Genomic DNA, 23,287 nt, shown 5'->3' with positions numbered 1-23,287 from the left:
GAGAGGTTCGGCAGGGAGGTCGAGGCGATCAGGCAATCTCGCGTTTGACAGACTCGATGGCATCACTGTGGCTCGAATTACGTTAGCGCGTCAGGGTCAAGAGAGGGAGAGCAAGTCTTTGAAACTTGCAGGCGGTCCTTGCGACAATACACGAGGAAGTAAGGGTTCGTATCGTTTGCTACATCCAACATGTCAATGACTCTTTCCAATCGAAGCACCCGCCCAAAGGGTACTCACTGGTCTCACGAAACACCTCCTGACGGTCCACGACCGTGATGACCGCATCGTTGTCTGCGTGGGCCAGTTCAAGATAAAGTGTCAACCTTGATTCCTTGATTCTGCAGAGCATATGACTGGCGAGGGTACACGTACACTTGAGCCACCGGGTCGGATCCCGGCTGTCGCGCTGGTAGATGAAATAGTGCCCAGAGGAAGCAGTTCCTGCACGCGACGCGACCCCCGGTTTAGCCCGTCGATAGCTCTGATCTGCCACATTGAGAAAGAGATGACGCACCACGATGCATGAACACCGCGCATACCTCGTACGCCTGGTCGACACCGTTTTGCCATACTCGAGTCATCTCGTTTCGGATCGTTTCGATACGTTGATGGAGGTCTTTGATCTCGCGCTCGAGGTCTTGCGCTTCCATCGCCGTGTCCTCGGACAGTGTCGGTGACAAGAGGTCTTCGAGTTCGTCAGAGATTGTTGCAAAGTGATCGAGCGCATCTCGGAGTTGGCGAGACTGATTCGTGTTCTGCATCAAGGTACGCAATTCGTGGTGAGCATCACCTGCCCCATCGCCCACGTGACGACAGCGGAAAGAAAGTGTATGGTACATGTTCAAGCTTTGCGAGCCTAGTCCTCGTCTTTTCTAGTTTCGACCTCAACTCGTTCGATCTGCGCTTCTTGTCTTGAAATTGTGGATCGTTCTCGTCCGACTCGACATAGCGGCCGAGATCGATCGTTTCGGGAAACTTGAGGTGAGCGTTGCTCTTGAAGATCCTGCCCTTCTCTCGATCGTACTGCACTCGCTGCAACTGGATCTGAAGAACCGGTGGCAGCTGCAGGAGCGAAACCGATCTTCGCGCGGACTTGCCCTCGATCTCGACTGGCGCATCGTCAAACACCGTGTCGAGACCGTCGTAGATGTCGCGATCGAACGAGCTTGGAGGTACGTCGACAAGCAAAGAGAAGAACGGTTCCTCCTGTGTGCGGATCGGATCTTCGGTACTGAGCAGGTCGTCAAACACGAGTTTCTGACTGTTTTTGCCGTAAAAGATACTGGTTCACGTCACGAAGTTCGAGTCATCAGCCTTTTGACGATTGTTCCAAGACCAATCCGTCAATTCACCTCTTCAACAAGCTTCCTGTGGCACCCTCGTCGTGTGCACGAGGGACATTGGCCTGCAGCGCCGCTTCGACCTGAAACATGACATTGTCCATGCATTCGGTAACATCGTTCTGTCGCCCAAACGACATGTAGTTGTTGACCTCTGCCTCAAGTTGCTCTTGTTTGGTTTGCCGTCTAACAGGTGCAGGCGGAGCTTGCGCCGGCCGCGGTGGCAGCGGAGGCGCCTCGGGTTGAGCGGGACCGGTCTGATGAACGGAAGATGAAGTCGACGGGAGAGGCGGTGGTGAAGCATAGCGTTGTTGAAGATCGAATTCTTGATCATTTCCACCAGGCATCCTGACGTCCTCTGACTGCGATTGATCCACCGATCGGCCTTTCTTGGCGAGACGCTCGTGATCGGATGAAGATGCCAGAGTGGTCGAAGATGCTCGGGACAGACTCGGCTTGATCGAGGAAGCATCGACCATCTCGGAATCACCCGAACCGTTGGTCTCAGACTCGTCGGTCGTAGCGGTCAGGTCCATGACCGATGCAGGCAAGGAACCGTCGAGCAGCATTGGCACTTCTTCTTCTTCCTCCTTGTCCTCCGTCCTCCTCTTGCCGAGCACCGAAGGTGATTTGCTCCGAGCGAGAGTTTGCGAGTCTGGCTCGGACGGGTCGACAATGATAATATCGTCGTCTTCGCGGTTGGTACGTGCGGCTTCTTTCGCTTTCCGATCTCGTTCGGCTTCAAACTCCTCCTTCCCCGGCACAAGAGCAAGGTACGCTAGCTCAGTCTCAGGAGTGACAGCTTTCTCCTGTGACTGACTGAGCTGTTCAAACAGCGCGCGGAGGAGGATCACAACTGTTACTCGAAATTATTGTCAGCCTAGCCGGACCTCTCCGAGCGTGAGAATTGGAACTGACAGCGCTGCGAGCGATCAACTTCGGCTGCTGTCACTAATCGACCACCAACCCGTGATTGGACATTCGGGTCCGGACTGGTAGAGCTCGAGAATGCAAGAACCGCCTCTCGGAGCTCACGAACCGTAAAGAAGTACTGTGATCACCTCGAGACTCAGCACACATGAATATGGATCGCTCGAGACGGGCGCAATAACGCACCTGCAGAAGAGAGTTGAGGTAGCAGGTGTTGGCAATGTTGGTCAGGCCGACCGGAAGATTCGACTTGACAGCCGGCACGACCTGCCAAGTGTCACTCGAGACTACCGTATCGATTCGGTCAGAATGAATTCTTGGTCGTCGAAAGCGCCCAAGGTCTTAGGGACGCACCATTTGCCGAGCCTTCCTCCCTCAGGAGTGCTCGCAATTGATCGCTATTGCGTTCCTCTGCGATTGCTTCGAGTGCGGCTCGCATCTTTGTCTTCTCTTGGTCGTCCTTGGCGTCGGATGTCTGATACCGGGGCAATTGGACACGAGAATTTCGGTCATCAGAATGACCCACTCGGCCCAGCGGGGTCTTTGCAGAAATCACTTACTCTGACTTGGTACACCATGGCGATCGTATCGTCGTCCATCGCGGTCTCGACCTCTAGCGATTTGTACGCCTTGTCGACACTCATTTTCGTGTTTGTCTCGACGCCTTGCATGGTTCCGTCCCCGTCTCCCTCCGACTCGCTCAGGGTCAAGAGGATGGTCTGCAACAGCTCACTCTTGCGATGGTCCGCGATCAACTTGAATGCCTCCTTGAGCACTTTGCGTCGTTCCGGATGAGTCACCGCTTCTGACCGCGTCGTGAATGCTTCGACGAGAACATCCTCTTCGAGATGATCCGGATTGACATCCGCGGGTAGTCGCAGTTCCGAGTAAGCTAGGTCGAGTTCTGTCCGGGTCACGAAACCTTTCGAGCGTTCGAATGCATCTTTGATCGAGAGTTTCTCGGTGTTTCGAGCGTTGGCAATCTTGACCAGCGCTTCAAAGACTACAACAGATGCCCTCACATTGCAAGGTGTGATCAGGGATCGAACGCGAGGGTCACGCGGGACGGAATGACAGAGACTCACATTCGGGGGCGTGCTGACGCCAAACTTGAATTTGTGTATCGTACACCTTGATGACTGAATCGTCGCTCATATCGGGAGTACAACCTAGTGTCGAGTAGCAGCGCGCGAGAGGATCGATCGCTGAAGAGGTTGTTGAAGGTTTCGACCCACCGGAGCGACTGACGGGTATCCACGCTTGAGAAGCGTCAATACGAGTCACTGGCGATTCGAGTAACATACATCAGCTACGAGTTCATGGCGTCGGTGAGAGAAAAGAGAGTGCACGGTCGTCGCCTCCAGCGAGTTTGACCAAGGTCGGTTTCGCTGATGCAAGTTTGATGCGGGTTTCGCGCCTGACAGAACGATCATCTGATCCGGAGAGCGAACATCAGAATTCAGCCACACAGCCGACGTGCGGGAGGAGGATCAACTGACTTGGTGAACGATTCGAGTAATCTTGCAGCCAGATGCCGAGCTCGAGCCATGCCCGTAGTAGCCTCTCCCGATTCTCTTGTCCCTCTCGCGAACGGTGATCGATGCTGGGAGCCATGATGGCTGTTCCATCAAAGATCAGGTTGTATCCGAGAACCGAGAGGAACACGTCGCAACTGGAACGGATCCAAATAAGCGCTGTCAGTCCAGTCCGGCGCCAGCCAAGCTGAGCGGTCGTAACGTACGAGATGTCATCCCACGGCATCGCTTTGCTGAACGTCCTGCCCTGAATCGGTAACGCTCTCGTTTCCCCTTTGAAAAGCAGGTCGTCGAGCGCCCTGTTGCGTCGTACCACCACGAAGTGTTCAGTCAGTACAATAGACACATGGTGGGATTGAGTCGAGAAGTGCCTGCCTACCTCCATACGAAATTGACGCTCGCAGCAGCAGCTTCTTGCGAGGTCTGTCCAACCTGTGGATGCTCGCCGCGGGTCTCAAGCAACGATTTCCACAGCTCGCTTCCAAGAATTGGAGGAAAGAACTCTTGCGTCGAGAACAAGATCCGGTTGCGCTTTGTAGATGCTGCCCAGCTCAACTTGAGCGACCGCAGGGATTCGTGCTGCTCACGGGGAAAGTCGGATGCCGGTACCGTACGAAGAGATTGAGGATCTTTTGCGCCTATTGGTCGAGGCATTGGAGGACAGAGGTCTTTGAACAGGGCTTGATTGACAGAGAGGTGCGATTCGAGATCCTTGCGGTAGTCCGACATGAGTTCGAACCTCCACAGTTCGACTCCCGGTGCCGAGAAAAAAGTCGAATCAGCCGGGTCGAGCTTGGCAAAGAGTGCCCACGAGAGGGTCTCGCAGCAGAAGAACAGGTTCGGATGGGGTCGAATCGCCGCGAGTTCCGATTCTTGCACGGTTCGAAACCCTCGGGTCGGTTCGTCGCAGCTCCCACTCTCTTCAGTCTTGTTCTCATCTCCGATTGCTGTTGGATCTGCGTCTTCCGACTTTGCGAGGTTGATCCACTCGCCCATCGCCTTGTACTTGTCATCTGGTTTCGTCGGCTCGGCGTCAAACTCGAACGCGTCGTACTTCCAGATTCCTGCTTTGCTGCCTCCGTCCCCTTCTCGTGCGACGATTCTCGCGGTGGTCCATCTACCATCGTTCTCGCATGCAGGTTGAGCCGAGCCCGTCGGGAGCTGTACCGGTTTCGAGGGTTTCGGGGCAATCGGGGTGGTCGGTCCGGAAGACAGGGTGATTTCTTCAGACTGAGACTGGAGCGAGAGATCATCGAATCCATGTGGAGAGCTAGGTTCGATGGGCGAGGACGCGGTCGAAGTCGAGAGGTCGATCACGTGGGTCGTCCAACCCTCGTTCGGCGATTCAGCCGGGGCCTTGGAGTACAGAGGTGGTTTCGACAACCATGGGTTGACAGGAGGAGGTCGAGCGGGTGCGGGAGCAGGGACAGAGGGCCTAGAAGCGGACGATGCGCCGGTCGTCTGCTGCGCTACGCTGTCTATGCTCGTCTGATTCAGTCCACTTGGCGCAGTCGGAGAGCTGGAAAGAGCGGGTTCTGGAACGGTGGACGACGATGACGAAGAGGACGCGAAGAAGTTCGCAGCCGGCACCGTCACTGTCGGACCACGAGTACGGCCAGTAGATGACCTCCTCGCAGCTGAGCCTGTTGCCGGTGGTACTCGAGAGGATGCTTGAGACGCTGCGGCATAGCTTGGTCGCTGAGCGGTCGGAGACTGCGGACCCTCTGGCGATCCTGTTTCACGCGCAACGTTCCAGTCAGTCGGCCTACCAGCGAGGTGCTGATCGTTCGCGATTACCCTCTAGAGGTGCCATGCTGATCGAGTGATGCGCCAGTTGATCGAGACCGCGGCCGACAGCATCTCGCGGCCGCCGCGCGCGCGTTTTTGACTTCACAGCATGATTCATCGCTTTCGACAAGAGCCTAACGAACTAGAGTCCTCGGCCAGAGGCAATAACACACAGTAAGCTTGGTGATGATGGTGTGGATGTCTCCTTCCTTTCCAGTGCGTGTTCAGCTGGCCTTTCCTAGATTATATTGCCATGAACTGAGGGTCTATGTTGTTGGTAGCGGACTGAAATTCTCAAGACGAACCTAGTGAGATGGACCTCCCCTCGACCAAAGCTTACAATGGAGAGAACGCAATCGATACCCTCGAAGTGAGTAGACACCGAAGCACTAGCCCTAGAATTGAACACGGACTGATACAAACAGAAGATTCAGGCAATCCCAAGGTGACAACTGGGTCCACGCTATCGAGGACACCGCCATGAACGCGCAAGTCGAAGCCCCGGAGACCCACACGGTTAGTTTCCGAAGCTGGTATCGCCTCGGTATTCTCCCACAGTGGACCTGACCAGATCGCCCCCGCCCGTCCGACCGCGCCCGTACCCACAGCCGCCGCCAATACTTCCCTTGCCGCCCCCCTCCCATCGCCCTACGATCGTAAACGAGAAGGCCGATGCGCTTCTCAGCCAAACTCTAGCAAGTTCGCCACGGTGCCGCTCGAGCTCTTTCAACAATACAAATTTGACCCCGTGAACAACGAACCAACGACGATGCCGCGCAAAACCCAGTACGACATCAATGAGGTCGCCCGCCCGAAAAACGGCCTCAAAGAGTTTCATGACGGATCCCTGGCGCCGATGATGTTCGACAACGTCAACGGCCGCATCGAGGGGATCTGCCTCTCTGGCCTCACTGCGAGGACCGGACAGCTTGCCAAAAAGATTTTCCCCCACAAGGACTTGGAGGCAAACCTCATCACAATCTTCATCGAACTCTTCGGACATATTGGAACGAGATTCAAGGTGCACGGAACGGCCGAAGGCAGCTACCAAGTGTTGGTTGCCCTACCCAACGGCGCGACCTTCTCGGGCGCGAGCGTGCGCAAGATCAACGAGGTACTCTTGAACCCGCTCATCTTCGAACCAGCGCATCACTTCGTGAACAAGTCGTCAGTGGCAAAAACGGCCGCCAAAGCCCTCTGGGCAACGACAACAAACTCCAAGAAGAACTCGGCGCTCGTGATCTCGGTACTCCGAGGACAACACGATCCGACACCAAGCCGACTCCGCCTATGCGCACCGAGCATCCCCAAGATCCCGCAACATTATCATATCGAGATCATGACGAGTGAGGCGGGAAGAGTCCCGTACGCCCCGAAGGAGATCATCGACCAGATCATGGTCGATAAGGAAGAACCATACTTTTTCAAGCTTGGACCAAAAAGCGACCAACTCTGGAGGATGGGCTTCACCGAGACGATCAACCTCTGGACGACGGCAAAAATCCTTGGAACAAGATCCTCTGAAAAACTTGAACTCGCCGCCAAACCCGATGACGAGGACAACGAACCCTGGATGGTGCGAATCGTCCCTCACTGGTCGCATTGCGCAGTGCCAGGATGTGGGTTCCCCGGCGCGACCCACAACACGATCGTGCACCAGTGGTGGCATCAGGAGGTGAAGAGGGACTTCAAGGCCCATGTACTTCTCAGGAGCCGTCGAGCGAAGGATTTCTGCGGTCGTCCACAAGTTGATGGTCTCGTTGAATCCCATCTTCCACATTTGGTCGCTTTTTGGTTCCAGTCGAAAGTATTACGGCTTGGTTTTGTCGATCATGGTGCGGTCGACGATCTCCATTGGGGTGTTTGGGATTCTTCCGGCCTCGCTCGTCATGACCTCAATATGGTAGTGCTGCGGGACCTTGGGGATACTTGGTGCGCAGAGGCGGAGTCGACTTGGCGTTGGGTCGTGTTTTCCTTGGAGTACCGAGATCACCAATGCCGAGTTTTTCTTGGAGTTCGTTGTTGATGCCCACAGAGCCTTGGCTGCGGTTGCGGCAGCTAACAATTTGAGGCGAAAGAAATTGTTCGGGCTCGAAAAAAAGGGGGTGCTGTAAGACCTGGTTGGTGTGGCTGATGTTTGCGTCTGAAAAGGAAGACCCGGGTTGTTAGTGCGACGAGAACTTGGTAATTCCCCTCTATCGTCCCCTGGACCTCGAACCTGATGCCCCGGTGGCCGAACGGTCGATGAAGATTGCAACAAGATTAGCTTCGAGGTCCTAATGAGGCAAGGTTTTGCGGACGAGGGTGTCATACCTGGCGGTGTGTATGGAGAGGGATAGAGAAAGAAAAGCTGCAAGGCCTGCACTCTACCTAGGCCAAGCCTCCTCAAGAACGTGCGTCCGCCAAGAACAACGCGACCGTCGCTCACGGACCCTTTGAATTACACACCAACCCCCTTCACGGACGCATCCGCTGGGTCTATTTTTGACCATTATTCCTATTGTCATATCTCGGCCGGTCGCGCCCATGCAGCGGGCGATAGATGACTCGTACCGGGTGCCGGTGAGTCTCTCGTCTCTTTCTCTTCGCTGCATTATCGAAACAAGCTATCTACAGAAGTTCATCCAATATCAGTGCTTCCGTATTTCCGGCGTCGTCCTCAGGTTCTTCGTGATGGGCGAGAACCCCGTTCTCTTACGAGCCGCGGCCCTTGCGCGATCATTCAATGTCTTCCAATTCGCTGTCGTATAAGATCGCGCGCTATCCCCAGCGGCGCCTTCCGTGTCATGAGCAACAATGAACTTTGCAACGCAGGTAATAATTAGGCAGCACAAAGTCAACGGGATATCACCTATCCCCATCGTATCACAAGTGGTACCCTCCGGCAGTCATCGTCCTCTGACAGAAACGACAGAACCTGCTCGAAAGTATCACAGTTCAGTGCGATACCTTCTGAGGCCGACTCAGACGAGCGGGTTCTCCTCAGCGATGGATGTCCAGATCACGTTCGATCCCGGCTTCACCTCCAACGATCCCCTGATCGCGCATCTCCTGTTCTCTCGCTTGTCTCCTCCGTAGACCTTCCTCCCTCTCGGCACCTTCGTCCTTGTCTCGTTCAGACATCTCGTGCTCTCCTCCGAATCGAGCACTCGTCGATTTGGCACCGTGACGAGGAGCCGACTCTTCGTCCTTCTTGCGCGAGTCGGTCCCTTCTCCTTCTTCGAGGGGACCTCCGATCGAGACGAGGACTGCCGCAGAGTTGGCCGTCGGTGCATCGAGAACTGACAACTCGAACGGCGTAAAGTATTTCGGCAGTGTAAAGTGCCTTAGCGGGATCAGGAGGATGATGATCACGGGGAACCCGATTCCAGCTGAATGGGGCAAGCAGAACCACATTCAGCCCAAGGTTGCTATAGACGATGTTTTTGGGGAAACTGACCGATCGTCTCCGAGATGGCAATGATGGCTGCAAAGAAGAGCCATTGCACCCCGATGAACTTTACGATGCTCGAATTCTTGATCCCTTTGAGCGGATGATCGGCGGGGGTAAGGTTGCGATCTCGCACCAGGAACAACGTCTTGTGTACGATCCCGTTGCCTTCGACCGAACCCCATCCGACGACGATGAAGATGCCGGCAAACATTGCTCGCGACATCAATCCGCTGTAGAAAGGAACAGTATCGACTTCGGGTCAGCGACTTGTCCTGCGTTTCAAGGGAGAGCGAGGGAGAAGAGAGAGAGAAGGGAGATTGTGCTCACAAGACGACCAAGAGAGGTCTCGACATGCACCCCATGATCAAGAGTCCCATGGCAAAGTGACTGATCCTCTGTTCGACCAACCTCGTCCGCACGACCTTCATCCCTTCGCCCTTTTCGCCATTCTTCTTTGCCTGGTGCACGTCTCCTTCGAAGAACCCACCTTCGCTGAGAGGTGTCGAGCGGGGTACCATCTTGGTCACGCAAAGCGACTCGGTGTGAACCGGCGCTTGAGGAACGAGACCGTTCGGAGCTGGGAGTCCCAGGATTCCGGCGACGAATGTCGTGCATCCCAGCAGGAAGAAATCCTAGTTTGTGTTCGCGGTCGATCCCGAGCGTCAGACAAGTTCGAATGTCATGATGTATGACGACAGTAAGTGGAGCTGCAGCTCACCCAGTGGAACCCTGCAGGACGCTTGACCGGGAACGCACGCGATTGAGCCATGACGGAAGACACATTATTCTGGTGTAGCCACGAGAAGGTGTCAGCGAATGTCGAGAGACGCAGAACAAACAGCAGCTGATAATCTCGACGCACGTCAAAATAGAACAGGAGCGTGACGAGCAGCCCGAACGGCAAGGCTACGAAGATCCACTTGACGGGGAGATCCCAAAAGTTGATCACCCAATCTCGACTGCGTAGCGTGCACACGCTCGATCAGTTCTCCGTACGGAGAGGGTCGCGAGGCAAAATCACGAGACATACTCGGCAGTGGGCGCAAACGATTTCGTGATTGGGAGATACTGGATATCCGAGGATTTGATGTAGCCCGGACTGGAGGATATAGATCACAGTTAGCTTCAAATTTTGGTCGAGTCATATAAGGATGTGCCGCTTACATGTGGACAAAGCCCGTGTAGAAAACGACTGCCGCCGCGAATGCGTAATCGACCAGAAACTTTCGGAACCAAAACGCTGCCACCAGAGTCGAGGCGATCAGGTTTAGGGGAGAAGGAGACACAGAGCATGTATAGTAGCACGTACGACCAAACGAGAGGGTGCCAGTCCGCTCGATGAAATAGACCGAGAGGGCGAAGAGAATCGCTACAACGACCGAGAACCAGCCTGATTGGCCGGTCCCGTCGTCAAACTCGTACACGAGAAGCTCGATACCCTTCTGGATATAGATGACTCCGACATCTGCTCCAAAATCGCAGCCCAAGTTTAGTCCTTGGAAACGGCCGGTCGCTCGTAATGAAGAGCGCGAAGGCAAACGGATACGCACAAAGCCCGAATGTCTCGGAAGTCATGTCGGTGATGAAGCGAGTGTAGTCTGAGATGTTGAATATCGCTGTGATCCAGTGCGTGATGGCGGCCCAGCTGGTTCGACAAAATCGAATCAGTGACTGTGTTCAAGTTGCGATCGTGCGCAAAGCTGCCCACATGAGAACCCAAGCTTGAAACTGCAAGAAATCGACGTTGTAGCCTTTGAGAATATCAAAGGTCGTGTAGTTGAAGAGGTTGATCAACTGTGCAGGCAGTTAGGTGAGAATGAGCGCGATGAGGCACGGTGCAGAGCAAGCTCAGCGCCACTGAGCACGATGGCTAGGCAATGCGACGTACACCAGTGACTGGGCACGGAGCACAAAGCAGAGTCAGCTCGGTCGCGCTTTACGTGTGCGATGGGGATCAGGAGGCACGAACCTCCGACGATCGTGAGCGGTTGCACGGAGAGAAGGGCGAACGTGAGAGCGGCGATTGCAGATGACAAAATGCCCTCATTGACGCCGTAAGCGCCTTCGGTTCGCACATACATGTCGATGATGTATGCGAGGCATGGGAACAGACTGTTTCATAGAGCGCCAACAAGATGGAACGAGACGTGAGCTTTTCGCTCTCTATCCCTGCCACAGGACTGCTTCCCAAAACGCCTCGGGACCAACTGCAGGTCCGAAGGCATGCGAGGCGAAAGAGTCTCGGACTAGGGGAATAGTCCGGAAATAGACCGGTAGCTTGCTCGTCTCGACAAGGCTTACTTGAGGAAGAACATCTTGATCGTCGCTCCCACGACTCGCTCGTAATTCTTCGGTCGAAACCCTTCCGTCCAGTCGCTCACATAGAACGGTGCTCGGCGTCGAAGGTCGTGGTACATGCCCCTGAACGGCAAGTACTGGTAGACGAACGATCGCGTCGACCACGGTCTTGGATCTGGCTTGAAATTGAGGCTGTCGTGTTTACCCTGCCGGGGTGAGGACGAAGGGGGAGGCAGGGTGGTCGAAGGCGGCACCGATGATGTCGACGAGGCAGATGAGCCAGGCACTCCCGAGCCGCCTGATGCTGGAGGTTGTCGGTCTTCCATGTTGAGATAGCGTAAGCCTGTGCGACTTCGATGGTAGCCGAGATGGCTGCAGTCGATTCGAACAAGCAGAATGCGATGCGGAAGTTAAACAAAACTTTTGCCGCCGCGCCGCGTGTGCACCGCATTTACTTGCTCGCCCCGTCGGTCTATATCCGTTGCTCGCCAGGCAGACATTTCTGTTCTTTGCAGGTCCCGGATGTGATGACTCGACAACCATCGTCTGTCCCCGCGATGGCCATGTTTGCGAGACTGACGTCGACTCGACGAGAAGGACTCGACAAGAAATTTTTGACATTTCAAAAACAGCCGGTGATCGGGAGTACGCACTCCCGACCCGACAGGCAACTTGCGATCTTCTCTGGACGTGTCATCGAGTTCGACTGCTTCCTACGTACAGTATGTACTGTACAACACGCTCGCCGAATTGATGCTACTGCTGTGCTTCGATCGCTCTCTTGCTCCAGCTCCGCGTGCGCATCCTACCAACCACTTCCTCCTCGGCAACGAGAGGTTCAACTTTGACAGCCTTGCGCTTGATGCCCCGATTCGCCAATGGGTCGGGATCTGGCGAGGGTGCCGGGGCTTGTGCACGCTGTTGGCGCCTAAACCAGGAGAATCGTCCGAAGAGGTCGTAAACGAACGGGGGCCACTTTCGCTCTGTCCCGGGTCGTATGCAACGAGTCGAGTGCCGACAGTACTCTTCGAGCGTCCGGAAGCAAGACTCTCGACTCAGGTTGGTCGCGTGGTCTTCGAGCGTCAAATGCTCCGGCTTGAAGCAGGTTCGTTTTCCGCACAAGTGGGACACTTCGAGTTTCCCGACTCCGATCTCGTTGCGGTCGATACCAGGGGAGAGCAAGCAGGCCACGTGGGCGAGCTTGACGTTGAAAGAGGGATGGGCGGTTGAGGACGGCGCAAACTTTGCATCGCGGTCGTAGCGGATCACTTCGTGCAGGTCGGCAAAGACGAGATGAGCGCTGGCAAGGTGCCGATACGCCGGATTGAGGTTCTCTGTGGTCAGGGTCGTGTTGGTGAGGTTGATTCTCGGTCGAAGATCGACAGTCGTATCCTGCTTCAGAAGACACCTGTCGCCCGGGTGTAACCTAATCAGCGTTTGTTGCATGCCAGCTCGAGTTCTGCCTCGGGTACAAATCGACTTGCCCGTCCGACTCGGCAAGTCCTCGCGCTCGGATACAGCTCTCGGCGTATTCGTTCGATACTGCCGCGAGTGCGCTCCGCGGCAGAAGATTCGAGGGCGTATCCATGAGTCGCTTGAACGCTTTCGCTCGCACGGCTCGGGAAGAACGCTTTGGCCGCTGCTCGTTCACAATCTCGACTTGCTGGGACCGACTGCTGCTGCTGCTCCGTGTCTTGGCAGGCGACCTGGAGGGGTTCAAGTAGACTGTCAGTGAACTGCGCACCCCACTCGGAGGCGTGGGGCATATCTATCGGTTGTACGCACGCTGGAGAAATACCGGTATTCTTCATGCTGGAAGCAGTGTGTGAAACGGGGTAAGAGTGGTGGTAGGGGGCGAAGCACGGGATCTTAAGGAAAGCGTGCAGCTTTCGGGGTTTCCGATCCAACCTTGCTGAACAGCGAGCAGCGTGAAAGAACTTTTTCTTTCCTCGAGGTGATCGGGGGAAAATTGCGGAGGTGCACAAATTTCCGACATGTCGCTCGACTTGGACTGCGTGCCCTTCCAAAGCTGCGTGCGGCTCGCACAGATTTTAGACTCTAGAGTCATCCACTGTTATCGAGGCTGGCTTGGAGCATTGTACAAATCGCGGCCGTGCGGCTTGATAGGCTGCCGCTTGCAGGGTCATGACAGTGCATGCATGCTCAGTTTTCTTGAGGCTTTTTAGAGTTTGGCCACGATCGATACGGTTCACCGACCCCTCGTGCAAGGTTCAATCCGCGGCTCGGAGCCCGAGCGTTCTAAAGCTTGATTCGAGGTGCGAAAGTGGTTTAAATTTGTTCTCGTCAAATTCGGCTCGAGGCACGAGGAGCTTCTTTAGTCAAGTGGGCTTGCTCCGTCAGCAGCTCTCACACAGGTAACGGTTGGCGTTTCTGTCTGAGGATTCGAGTCTCGAGTAGAGTGAGGAGTCTAATCAGCTGTACTCTCAGATCGGTGAATCCTTCAACTTTTCTCTTTCGTAATCGCCCGTGCTCTTGCCTTGGTTGATCGCGTCGTACCAGCTTTGCAGCGGAGAGTCTCTTCGAACGGAAGGCGAATAGGCCGTCTGACGCTTGGATCGCGCGTTCGCATACGAAATAGAGCAGCTCGTCTCGCCTGGCAGCGCGAGTCCGACTTTTGGACCTGGGTGTACGAACGAGCCGTCAACCCTGCTCCAAGCTCGCTTCTACGCGGCGGAAGTACCTGCAGTCTTCCTGTCGCTTTCGCTCCCCACTCTCAAATAACAGCACATGTCCCAGCATGTCTTTCAAACCAGATAGTGGAAAGAGAATATTATGAAGCTGTGAGTCCGCGTGCACTGGAGTCGGCCAAATGAATGAAAATGCGCTTGCTGTCTCTTACGAGCAGCAGGAAGGCCAATTCCGAAATATGGTCAAGCTGATGTTGGTAGAGCGCACGCATTGTCTGTCACGATTCGTGTCTACCGCTCCAGCATGCGAACGAATCGCAGGATCTTTCGTTCCGCCGGGTCCTTCTCATTCTTGCTTTTTCTTTCGAGCTCCTTGTGGTCGCACAGCTCAAACCTCTCGTAGAGGTGAAGCCTCTGATTGGTGTGCATACTCTGCTGGAATGTGAGCTCCGCATTGCGTCAAACAGATCCGATGCTTCACCCCTGCTCAGTCAGTAATCAAGCGCGAACGTTTCACTGTTGACGCCGTCAACAGACCGTTGCAGGGAAGAAATCGACGTATGCATAAGTAATGCGAAACAGTACCCTCGAGTAGGAGGCATTCGGCTCCATCCAAACTCGAGCGTTCTCGCATGACTGTTGGTGAGCTAGCTCACAAATCGAGAGTGTCGTGCCAGGGTGAGGTAGACAACCCGATGCTACGTTTGGCCACCCCTTCATACACGTGATTAATGGCAGCAAGTTGTATACAATAGAGTACAGCTCGACAGAGTACTGGTTTCAAGCGAGAGCTCGGCGAGTACTCTGCACGCTTTCACAAATACACTCTCTTTCTCCGAGTGACTGCAATTGTTGTTCCCAGGTTTTTAATCTATCAGTCATTCATCGACAACGTCTACACGATTGAAAGAGCTGCTGGAGCATTATTCCCGAATTATCCAGCCTCGCACGAGTAAAGCGTTGCAATACAAGTTCAGGATGGGTTCTTGCACTTCGCCTGAGCAATATCTATACCAGAGTTGGACAACACATGAGCTAGTAGACAAAAATTTCGTCAACCTGTCAGTGAGTCTGAACCGACCACAGTGGGGACTGCTCGATAGAGAATGCGCCGAACGAAACCGGGACAATCAATCTTGCCCAGACTCGCGATCTAGGTACCCCTCCCATACACGTTCGAGACGTCTACAATACTACTGCAGAAAGTCCGACTGGTACAGCGTGTAATCCCAGAAATGATACTGCGCGTGATCAGATTCTTCAAGAAAGGACAGAACACTAGTGCGAAATTTACAAAGCCCACTTTGCATCTCTCGCAATCTTGACACAATCCGACAGGCTGGTCGATGGCAGGATTACAGTGACAATAGCTCTCGAAATACAGAGAGATCTGTCCTGAAACCGAATCAAGCACTCGGCTCTTTCGGCACTGCATTCACTGGCGGATCATTCGTCGAGGTTGCGGAAGTTGGTGGTAGAGATGGAGGAGCAGTATTTGTGGCAGTTGCAGCAGACGATGAAGAAGAGGAAGACGTGGATCTGGCCGTCAATAAACTCTGGAAGAAATCCGCAAGGACTTGATTACCCCCTCCTGCGACTCCTGCCGCGGTCGATCCTGCGGCAGATGGTGTTGTTCTCGAATTATGAGAAGTTCCTGCAGCAGCAGCAGCAGACATGGATGGCGTGAGGGGATTCGAACCAGAATTGGATCCCTGAATCGCTCGAATGCAAACAGTTCAGCACAATCTTCATCATCGACGAAAGGAAGAAGCACGAGGTAGCTCTCACCTGTCTACTCATTGCCGATGTAGTTCTGGCAGCTGTCACCCCGCCCGTCGAAGCGCTCGAGACATGTCCCCTCTCGCGATCCCTCGAGCTACCGCCCTGTTGTTGACTGGCCCGATCGAGCACATGTTGGACGTTTGGGAGGTCTCCAATCTGACCCGACATGGGTCCAACCCTTGACAGGTTTGTCGCACCGATAGCGTGGGTCGACGAGGAGGAATGGGCAGAAGCAGTGTGCTTGAATGCCAATCTCGGATCTTTCTCGACGTCTTGCTGGATCGTGTCATAGTGGGTTCGCAGGAATGATTGCTCTGGTAACGGTTTCACCAGAGGTCGATTCGAATTGTTCGGCTAGAAATTTGTGAATCGAGGTTCAGTTTCACGAGTGAGCGAAAGACAAGAAAGGGAGAGGTGGACCGACTTGATCATGATCGTCGAAATCGACAACCACCATTTCGTACTCTAGCGTCAAGCCTTCTTCGGCCGGTTCGCCCTCGCTGCTCTTGGAAGAGGTATCGATCGCCCACTTGTTGCCGACCGCCTCGCAGTCGAATCGCTCGCGCATGACTTTGATCTTGCCCCACGAGTCCCAGCCAGTGGGTACGAGCAGTTGGTCACGATCGATCACGTTCGCTCGATGTGGGAACGGGAACTGCAAAGTTCTGCCTCCTATTGTTGCCGGGCTCGCGTTCGATTTGGAGTTGACCTTCGATCCCGGAGCAGATCCCGATTCTGTACTGGTAGTCGAGGTCGGAGTCGTGAATAGTCGATGTAGGATGTATTGTCTCAACCTCGAGAAAGATTGAGGAATCGTTTGCGAGGTGAAGAATAGAGCGGCTCCATCTGGGCTCAAAGATACAACGCATCAGTTTCATCCGTTCCTGTTTCGCAGCCGAAGGACAGACAAGAGGACGATACTGACAACGCAGACAAACGGTTCTCAGAGTTTGCTGAATGTAGTCGAATTGTTCTTCTGTAAATTCTCGCTCTCGTTCAAGTACGTTGATCCGATCGGCCTGTAACCGATACGGGTCAGCTCTCCTTTGCGGCGAGCACAAGAGAGCAATGGAAACATGCCTTGGTGCACACGACGATGAGCCCAAGTCCGAGATTGTCGACGAGCGTACCGGGCGGCAATGGTGAATCGAGATCGATCGTCGAAGCGACGGTCGGAGTTGATGCAGCTGCTTGTGCTGGAGCAGAGGCGCTAGCAGTCGGTTCTTGGTAATTCCTGACCTGGTTTTCCACTGTGCCCGAGGAAAGTCTCCAATCAGTTTTGATTCTTCAAGGGGAGTAAGCGAGGTTTGGCGATAGCCGGACTGACATCGTTCCTTGGCTTCGATCAACTCTGCAGTTTCTTGTCGGAGGTTCAGCTTGGTCTCGATCATTGCGATCCATTGCTCGAGTTGTCGCATGAATTGCCACGGCTTGTCCCAGTCGAGCACAATCACGACGACCGAATCGACAAGGGACTCGGTTGAGAGCGCGAGGGGTAGCAGGTCAGGGAACGGGGCCAAAGGTGATGGCAATTGGTACACCGACAAGCTTGCGAGAGTTTCTGTGATAAAAACAATCTTCGGGTTGAGCCAAATTATCTCCTCTCTCGCTTCAATTTACTGTCAAGAGCGTTCACCTTCATCTCCACGAGATCCCTCGTCCTTGAGCTCAATGACCGAGTAGCTCATCCCGAGATCGAGCGTTTCTCGTCGACCGGTCGTCGCAGGTTCTCCATTCACACCTTGTAGCCGTTCGACCAGCGTGCTCTTGCCACTTCCAGGAGTTCCTGTTGCAGTTCTCTAGATCAGCCTCGAGAGGGTGTAGAGGAGAAGAGAGACCAAGTGTCTGACCCAAGACGACGCATCGTTTCGTGCTGACCGACCCTCTCGACCCTTTGACCGAGTCGAGGATTGTACTCCAAAGATCGCGCTCTTCTGGGTTGGCGGATGCAGTCGAAGCGAGATCGGCAGTAGAGGCGGATGCGGCGCGGGGTGTTGATTCAACCGATTGGTTCATCACGTTCAATCCTGCCAGGCTAACCGCAGGTAAGAGTACAGGGCAGGAGCTGGATCGAATGCGAGAGCCGGATACAAGCGGGTACCGGCTACGAAAGACGCGTGTAGTTGCGATGCATTCGTTCACTCGCGGTCGAACCTCTCGCGCCCAAAACACGTGTCATTCACATGAAATTCTACAACTCCTCGTGCAAGACTTGCTCGTGTCCAGCATCATCCGACAAATCCGGGAACGCCTTCTTGACGTTCTCGCCAGCCGTCTTGACCTGTTCCTTGATCTTTTGCCAATCTTGCCAACTCGCGCCTCCTTGTCCACCCTCGTTGTCCTCGTGCTCGTGTCCAAGTTCATCCTGACGACCTGAATTCTTGATCGCATCGTCAAAGTTGAATGCAGAACGAGGAGATTCTTCCTCGACGAGCGCTTCGGGAGGACCCTGAGCGGTTTCAGGAGCAGGTTTGATCTCGACTCGAGCTTGAGCCGTTTCCGACACGCCGAGGGATTTCCTCAACAGTTGTTCAATCCTCGAGAAGTACTCGGACGGATCCGGGATCGTGTACGAAGACTTTAACAACGCCGTTTGCCTGGTTCAAGATTCAAAACAAATCAGGGAAATGATTTCTTTTCCGCTCACTGGTCCAAGTCGAGGGAACTGACCAGAGGATTTGAACCGTCTCTTTCAACTCGGCTGCGAGTTCAGGATCGTCGTTCGCGTCTTCGACTTTTTCCAGCAACCTCTCGACGAGTGGGTGTCGCGGGTTCAGTTCGAAATGCTTCTTTTGTTGTTTCGCAAAGTTGAGCATAAAGTTGGACTGGTCGTTGCCATTGTTTTGAGCCGCGATCAATCGTTCCATGTTGCCCGTGTATCCGTACGTCGAGGCCGTGACGAGACACGGCGATGATACCAAGCGAGTCGAGATATCGACTGCGAAGCGCAACCCGATGGAATCAGGCTCTATCTTTGCTCGGGAACAAAGGGGGAGAGACTGACCTTTGTCGACAAACTGAGCGAGTTCGGTCTTGAGGTACTCGACCAACGGCTTGAACGTAACCCTCAGACTCTTTTCCTCGTCATCATCCTCGTCTACTTGAACCCTCGCGTCGTCAGACTCGTGACGCTGATTTCAAGAAATGTCTAAAGAAGAACCCCCTCACCTTCGTCGCCAAATTTGAACCCTTCTTTCGCACAATCGACAAACTTCATGTTTTGGAACGACTTGAGCGAGCTCGCCAACATCTCGTCGACCGGTTCGGTAAAGTACAAAACTTCGTATCCCCTCGCGAGGACACTTTCGACGAACGGACTCTTCTCGAGCTGCAAATGAAGAAAATGAGCTATTAGTTTATCCCCCCTACTGACCTGAACCATAGAGACTTACATCGGCTTTAGTTTGACCTGCTCCCGAAATATAAAAGATCGAGTTTTGTCCCGTCTTGCGCCTCTCGACGACTTCCTCCAACCCGACCATTTGAGAACCAGATTCATCAGAACTCTCGTGAGACGATTCAAACCTCAACAGCTTGATCATCTTGTCCTTGTTTTTCGGGTCGAGTTCTTCAATCGCACCAATCTTGAGCGCCGTACCCGCCGCTGACGATTTGTACAGTTGCAAAAACTTGTCTGGGTCTTCTTCCGAGATTTTCAAAAACAGATCGTAAATCTGTCAACGAAAACGTTCAGAGCAAAGGTCAGTGGCATCCGCGTTTTCAATCGAGAGAGAGGAAACGTACGCGTTTCAACAAGTTCTTCTTGATTTGCGAGATTGCCCGAGTCTTTTGTAACGAGTCGCGTCCGACGTTCAAGGGCAGGTCGTCGACATCGACAAACACTTTGATCCAATCAAAATGTCGTGGGAGGAAATCCTTGCCGAGATCCGCCGTGATGAACACGTTGCGAACAAACAATTTGAGACTCGACAGCGAGACATAATCCTTCGAGTAAAACTCTTGCGGAACCTCTGTTTTATCGTTTCAAATGCGAGAAAGGCGTTCAGGAATGTGTGGAAGGAGAGAGGATATGGAAGAGACGAACCCGAAGGGATGTAGACCAGAGCTCTGAAAGCGGTCGAACCCACATCTCCCTTGAAGTGCGAGAACCCGAGAGGAGCGGCAGTCGATCCGAAAGTTTTCTCAAAGAATGCCTTTCGAGTAGGGGAATCGTGATCTCAGCTTGACAAACAGAGTAGGTTTAAGTGATTTCCCGACTTACGTCGTACTCTTCCTTTGAAACTTGTTTCGGATCTCTCGTCCACAACGGCTGCTGATCGTTGACAAGCTTTGGCTCGACTGGTTCAGACGAACTGTCCGGGTCGGTTTGAACCAAGTAGATCGGTGCCGAGTTGTACTGTGCGTGCTTCTTGATCAACGTTTCAACCTTGTCGAGGTCCAAGTAACTGTCGTCTTTCAACCACAAGGTGATCTCGGTACCTCGACCGAGTACATCGTCTCCTCTCGGATCTCGGTACAGTTTGAACCCTTCCGAATCGGCTTCCGATTCAAACACGTACTGTTCGATCGATTCGGGCGATTTCGAAGCGACTTGAACTCGAGATGCGACGAGGAACGAAGAGTAGAACCCGAGTCCAAACTGTCCAATCTGAGCTGCACGAGTCGCTTGTCTCTGTTGATCGTCGATCGGAGCAGCGGCAGTTTCGACTTGGTTGACAAATTCGGCGGTACCACTACGAGCGATCGTTCCCAAGTTCGTAGCGAGTTGTTGTTTCGTCATTCCGATACCCGTATCTATTTTCAACCATCATCGAGGTCAGGAACTCGGGTCAAGAGAGAGAGAGACAAGGACACCTTAGCGCGAGGTGGGTATATAGGACACCTTAGCGCAAGGTGGGTATAATTCTCACCTCGAATCATGATTCGTTTCGATTCATGATCAATCGTGACCGTCACGTTCAATTCTGGAGCAGGGTCCAGAATGGTAGGATCGGTCAAGGCCAAGAACCTTGCCTTTTCGACCGCATCGTTGGCATTCGAAACTGTCGGTGAATCATTCTCTCGACTCGTCAGTGTCCGACACGATCGTGTGAATAGCGAAATAGACGAACGCAATTCTCGGACAAACACGTCCTTGTCGTGGTAGAGGTGAGAGACGACCACTTTCATCAACCTGGCAATGTCGGACTAATCGAGACAAGGGGATTGAACATCAGCTCAAGAGGGCTTTCGCTAATACGACCAGGGAGACGAGTGGACTCACTTGGTACGCATGGGTTTCTGCTTCTGGTGCAGAGTTGGATTCGAGGGAGGTTTGGCCAGCTGAGAGCTCGTCATCGTGGGTTCCAGCCGCGGATGCGAACCCGCTCGCGAGCAGGATCGTCGACAGCAACGGCAAGATCCTCATCGCACTTGATGTCCTCGCTGTGACTGTGCGAGTGTTACGTAGGAGGGGAGACAGACGTGGCAGCTGAAGGCAAGGCTATAGACTCTTGGGGATGACGTGTCATCCCTCTCGACTCGTCTCCTTTTCGCGAAAAAACGAGCTCACGGTCGAAACACAATGTTACAAGCATACCAATGGGACACACGATTGGGGAAACAACAATGATTTTCTCACAGCTCGTTCCCTACAGCGTTCTGCATCACCTCGTTCAACTCGTCTACCGAGATTCCCAACTCGTCCAATTCCTCGTACAGTTCGGCTAGCGATCGTTTCTTGCTTTCGAGGGGTTCAGTGCGAGGTATCCGTTCACCGTCCTCGGTGGGACCGACGGTCGTGCTGCGAGAGTCTAGATGCCAAGTGTCTTCGAGTGCACCTCGGATCGCTTCATCCAATTCGCCTTGACCAACTCGTACAGGATTGGGTTCTCGAACAAGGTGCTTGTGGTCGTGATTGAGCGAGACGGGTCGTGGTGAGGAGGACGGAGAAGGAGACGATCGTTCCCGAACGACGGACGGACTGATCGGAGGGTAGTACTCGGCAGTATGAAACGAGATCCGAATCGCAGAACTAGGTCCAGAGAGTATCAGTACAACTAGGTGATGACGTGGAGTGGCGGTTCCTTCCGAGAGAGAGAACGACTGACTAGATCAACCCAAACACGAGCGAGACGACAAGAGCTACGAGCGGGTACCAATACCGACTGTTTCGCAGTTGACGGAGCGAACGCTTTTGCGAGACGACTGACGCGTGCGTGGTGGTCGTCGTGGACGATCTGCGCGACTTGCCGCGTTGACCTTGTGGAGATCGTTGTCGCAACTGGTGTCGAGCAGCCTTGGACCCACTGTTGGTTGTACCGGGTACACGCAAGTTCTTGTCCCCTGGTGATGCGTTCATCAAGTGGGGGAGAATTGGAGAACTGGCGCGCGCGACCGTTGACATGACTCCCCTCCACTTCTCGGCGCAGAATGTCCACAGAACATGTTACTACTACAACAATTGGAGTGGGAAATCTATCCCAACATGCTCCGTTTCCTACCTCTCATCCTGACGAGTTCGAGTCGAGTCCACACCTTGTCCCACACTTCGGCTCCTTTCTTGCTGCCCCGTCGAGTTTGTGCCTCGTACCCTTCTAACACGACTTCGAAATGATCACGTTCTCCCTCGTCCGTGTGCACCGGATGTGTACTCGCGAACGCGCGTTCAAGTACGTACAAGTCGACCGCCTTGTCTTCGGCCATTGGACTCGCCGAGGACAATCCGAAATCAATCAGGACCTGTCAAGAGGCAATGTATACGAGATATCAGACAAGAACCAGATGCGACGAGGGAGAGAAGGGAGACTTGCGATTTCGAAAGAACGAGAAGAAGACGACAGGAACCGGATCATCATGTTGGAAGTGGTCAAATCTCCGTGAATGATCTCTGCAGCGTGCATCTTGGCAATCTCTGTTCCGATTGCCAACAGCATATCCTCTGTCGGTAGCACCTCGGACAACTGTCAGTCAACGACTCGAAGTAGAAAGAAAACCTCGTTTCGTACCTTGCGAGACCTGATGCTCGTGCAACAATTGTTCAAAGTCTGGTTCTTCCTCTTGTTCTGTTTGATCGTCTTGATCTTGATCGTTCGGTGGAGGGATCTCGTCTTCCTCCTGTCCGCCTCCAAGGACCTGCCGAACACTGTACCCTTCGATCCACTCCAACCCCAACATGCCTGCTCTCGCATCGACGAGTTTGAGACTCGGGACAGTGACCCCCACTCGGAGACACTTGGCGAGGTTCCTCGCTTCAGATTGTAACCGTTTCAGGGTCAAGTCCCGGTCGAGAGTCGCATGACGATACCGTTTCGGGAACCGGTGTTTGATCAGGATCGGACACTCGGGGTATAGATCGGTTCGGTACACTTTCTGTTCAACGACTTTCCGAATGAGCCTGTTGAGCGAGCAGTAAAAGAGAGAGCGAGAGAGTAGGGGAGGGGGAAACTTGCAGCTTCGGCACCTTGTTTGATCAGTCGAGTCTCTCGAGACTGCAACAGGTTTGACAAGATTGAACTTGGATCTCGGTTCGTCATCGGGTCGAATGAAATGTCGCGACCAAACGGAACGGTTTGATTCAACTTGATCCAACTT

The 23,287-nt window shown here is 53.8% G+C and overlaps 8 protein-coding genes across 8 annotated transcripts; 1 reads left to right on the top strand and 7 right to left on the bottom strand.

Annotated features, from left to right (window-relative positions):
- Window positions 1-28: 28 nt before the first annotated feature.
- Window positions 29-5,618, bottom strand: UBP2 (ubiquitin-specific protease UBP2; the record flags this gene model as incomplete). Its single annotated transcript, XM_076675702.1, has 17 exons — window positions 29-65; window positions 130-178; window positions 238-291; window positions 373-441; window positions 515-755; window positions 838-1,282; window positions 1,353-2,196; window positions 2,259-2,391; window positions 2,457-2,557; window positions 2,625-2,745; window positions 2,831-3,273; window positions 3,356-3,553; window positions 3,620-3,703; window positions 3,770-3,942; window positions 4,012-4,104; window positions 4,185-5,538; window positions 5,603-5,618. The coding sequence occupies 17 exons, from the start codon at window positions 5,616-5,618 to the stop codon at window positions 29-31; spliced, it is 4,455 nt and encodes a 1,484-aa protein (XP_076537786.1).
- A 316-nt stretch (window positions 5,619-5,934) lies between these two features.
- On the top strand, window positions 5,935-7,500 carry JCM15063_003780 (uncharacterized protein; the record flags this gene model as incomplete). The annotated part of the gene is made up of 4 exons (XM_076675701.1): window positions 5,935-5,963; window positions 6,028-6,109; window positions 6,165-7,268; window positions 7,342-7,500. The coding sequence occupies 4 exons, from the start codon at window positions 5,935-5,937 to the stop codon at window positions 7,498-7,500; spliced, it is 1,374 nt and encodes a 457-aa protein (XP_076537785.1).
- A 1,075-nt stretch (window positions 7,501-8,575) lies between these two features.
- On the bottom strand, window positions 8,576-11,650 carry BOR1 (Bor1p; the record flags this gene model as incomplete). Its single annotated transcript, XM_076675700.1, has 13 exons — window positions 8,576-8,964; window positions 9,033-9,256; window positions 9,354-9,658; window positions 9,745-9,813; window positions 9,889-9,985; window positions 10,057-10,125; window positions 10,191-10,266; window positions 10,336-10,491; window positions 10,577-10,671; window positions 10,735-10,820; window positions 10,915-10,922; window positions 10,996-11,138; window positions 11,328-11,650. The coding sequence occupies 13 exons, from the start codon at window positions 11,648-11,650 to the stop codon at window positions 8,576-8,578; spliced, it is 2,040 nt and encodes a 679-aa protein (XP_076537784.1).
- Window positions 11,651-12,080: 430 nt separating this feature from the next.
- Window positions 12,081-13,135, bottom strand: JCM15063_003778 (uncharacterized protein; the record flags this gene model as incomplete). The annotated part of the gene is made up of 3 exons (XM_076675699.1): window positions 12,081-12,732; window positions 12,797-13,030; window positions 13,110-13,135. The coding sequence occupies 3 exons, from the start codon at window positions 13,133-13,135 to the stop codon at window positions 12,081-12,083; spliced, it is 912 nt and encodes a 303-aa protein (XP_076537783.1).
- Window positions 13,136-15,378: 2,243 nt separating this feature from the next.
- On the bottom strand, window positions 15,379-17,770 carry JCM15063_003777 (uncharacterized protein; the record flags this gene model as incomplete). The annotated part of the gene is made up of 8 exons (XM_076675698.1): window positions 15,379-15,684; window positions 15,761-16,108; window positions 16,179-16,600; window positions 16,680-16,773; window positions 16,835-17,004; window positions 17,082-17,315; window positions 17,391-17,540; window positions 17,605-17,770. 8 exons carry the CDS (start codon window positions 17,768-17,770, stop codon window positions 15,379-15,381), a joined length of 1,890 nt encoding a protein of 629 aa, XP_076537782.1.
- Window positions 17,771-17,945: 175 nt separating this feature from the next.
- On the bottom strand, window positions 17,946-21,122 carry JCM15063_003776 (heat shock protein Hsp90 family protein; the record flags this gene model as incomplete). Its single annotated transcript, XM_076675697.1, has 11 exons — window positions 17,946-18,351; window positions 18,425-18,692; window positions 18,759-18,851; window positions 18,923-19,082; window positions 19,147-19,428; window positions 19,499-19,725; window positions 19,800-19,908; window positions 19,977-20,509; window positions 20,626-20,757; window positions 20,827-20,902; window positions 20,979-21,122. The coding sequence occupies 11 exons, from the start codon at window positions 21,120-21,122 to the stop codon at window positions 17,946-17,948; spliced, it is 2,430 nt and encodes an 809-aa protein (XP_076537781.1).
- Window positions 21,123-21,331: 209 nt separating this feature from the next.
- Window positions 21,332-22,100, bottom strand: JCM15063_003775 (uncharacterized protein; the record flags this gene model as incomplete). Its single annotated transcript, XM_076675696.1, has 2 exons — window positions 21,332-21,728; window positions 21,805-22,100. 2 exons carry the CDS (start codon window positions 22,098-22,100, stop codon window positions 21,332-21,334), a joined length of 693 nt encoding a protein of 230 aa, XP_076537780.1.
- A 71-nt stretch (window positions 22,101-22,171) lies between these two features.
- On the bottom strand, window positions 22,172-23,229 carry BUD32 (serine/threonine protein kinase BUD32; the record flags this gene model as incomplete). Its single annotated transcript, XM_076675695.1, has 4 exons — window positions 22,172-22,435; window positions 22,507-22,634; window positions 22,702-23,090; window positions 23,186-23,229. The coding sequence occupies 4 exons, from the start codon at window positions 23,227-23,229 to the stop codon at window positions 22,172-22,174; spliced, it is 825 nt and encodes a 274-aa protein (XP_076537779.1).
- Window positions 23,230-23,287: the final 58 nt, after the last annotated feature.

This window comes from Sporobolomyces koalae (assembly GCF_050403365.1).
Source record: "Sporobolomyces koalae JCM15063 DNA, S_koalae_JCM15063T_v1_ctg1, whole genome shotgun sequence".
Lineage (NCBI taxonomy): Eukaryota > Fungi > Basidiomycota > Microbotryomycetes > Sporidiobolales > Sporidiobolaceae > Sporobolomyces > Sporobolomyces koalae.
Note: the sequence above shows the minus strand (reverse complement) of the source record. Positions and strands in the feature narration are given on the sequence as shown.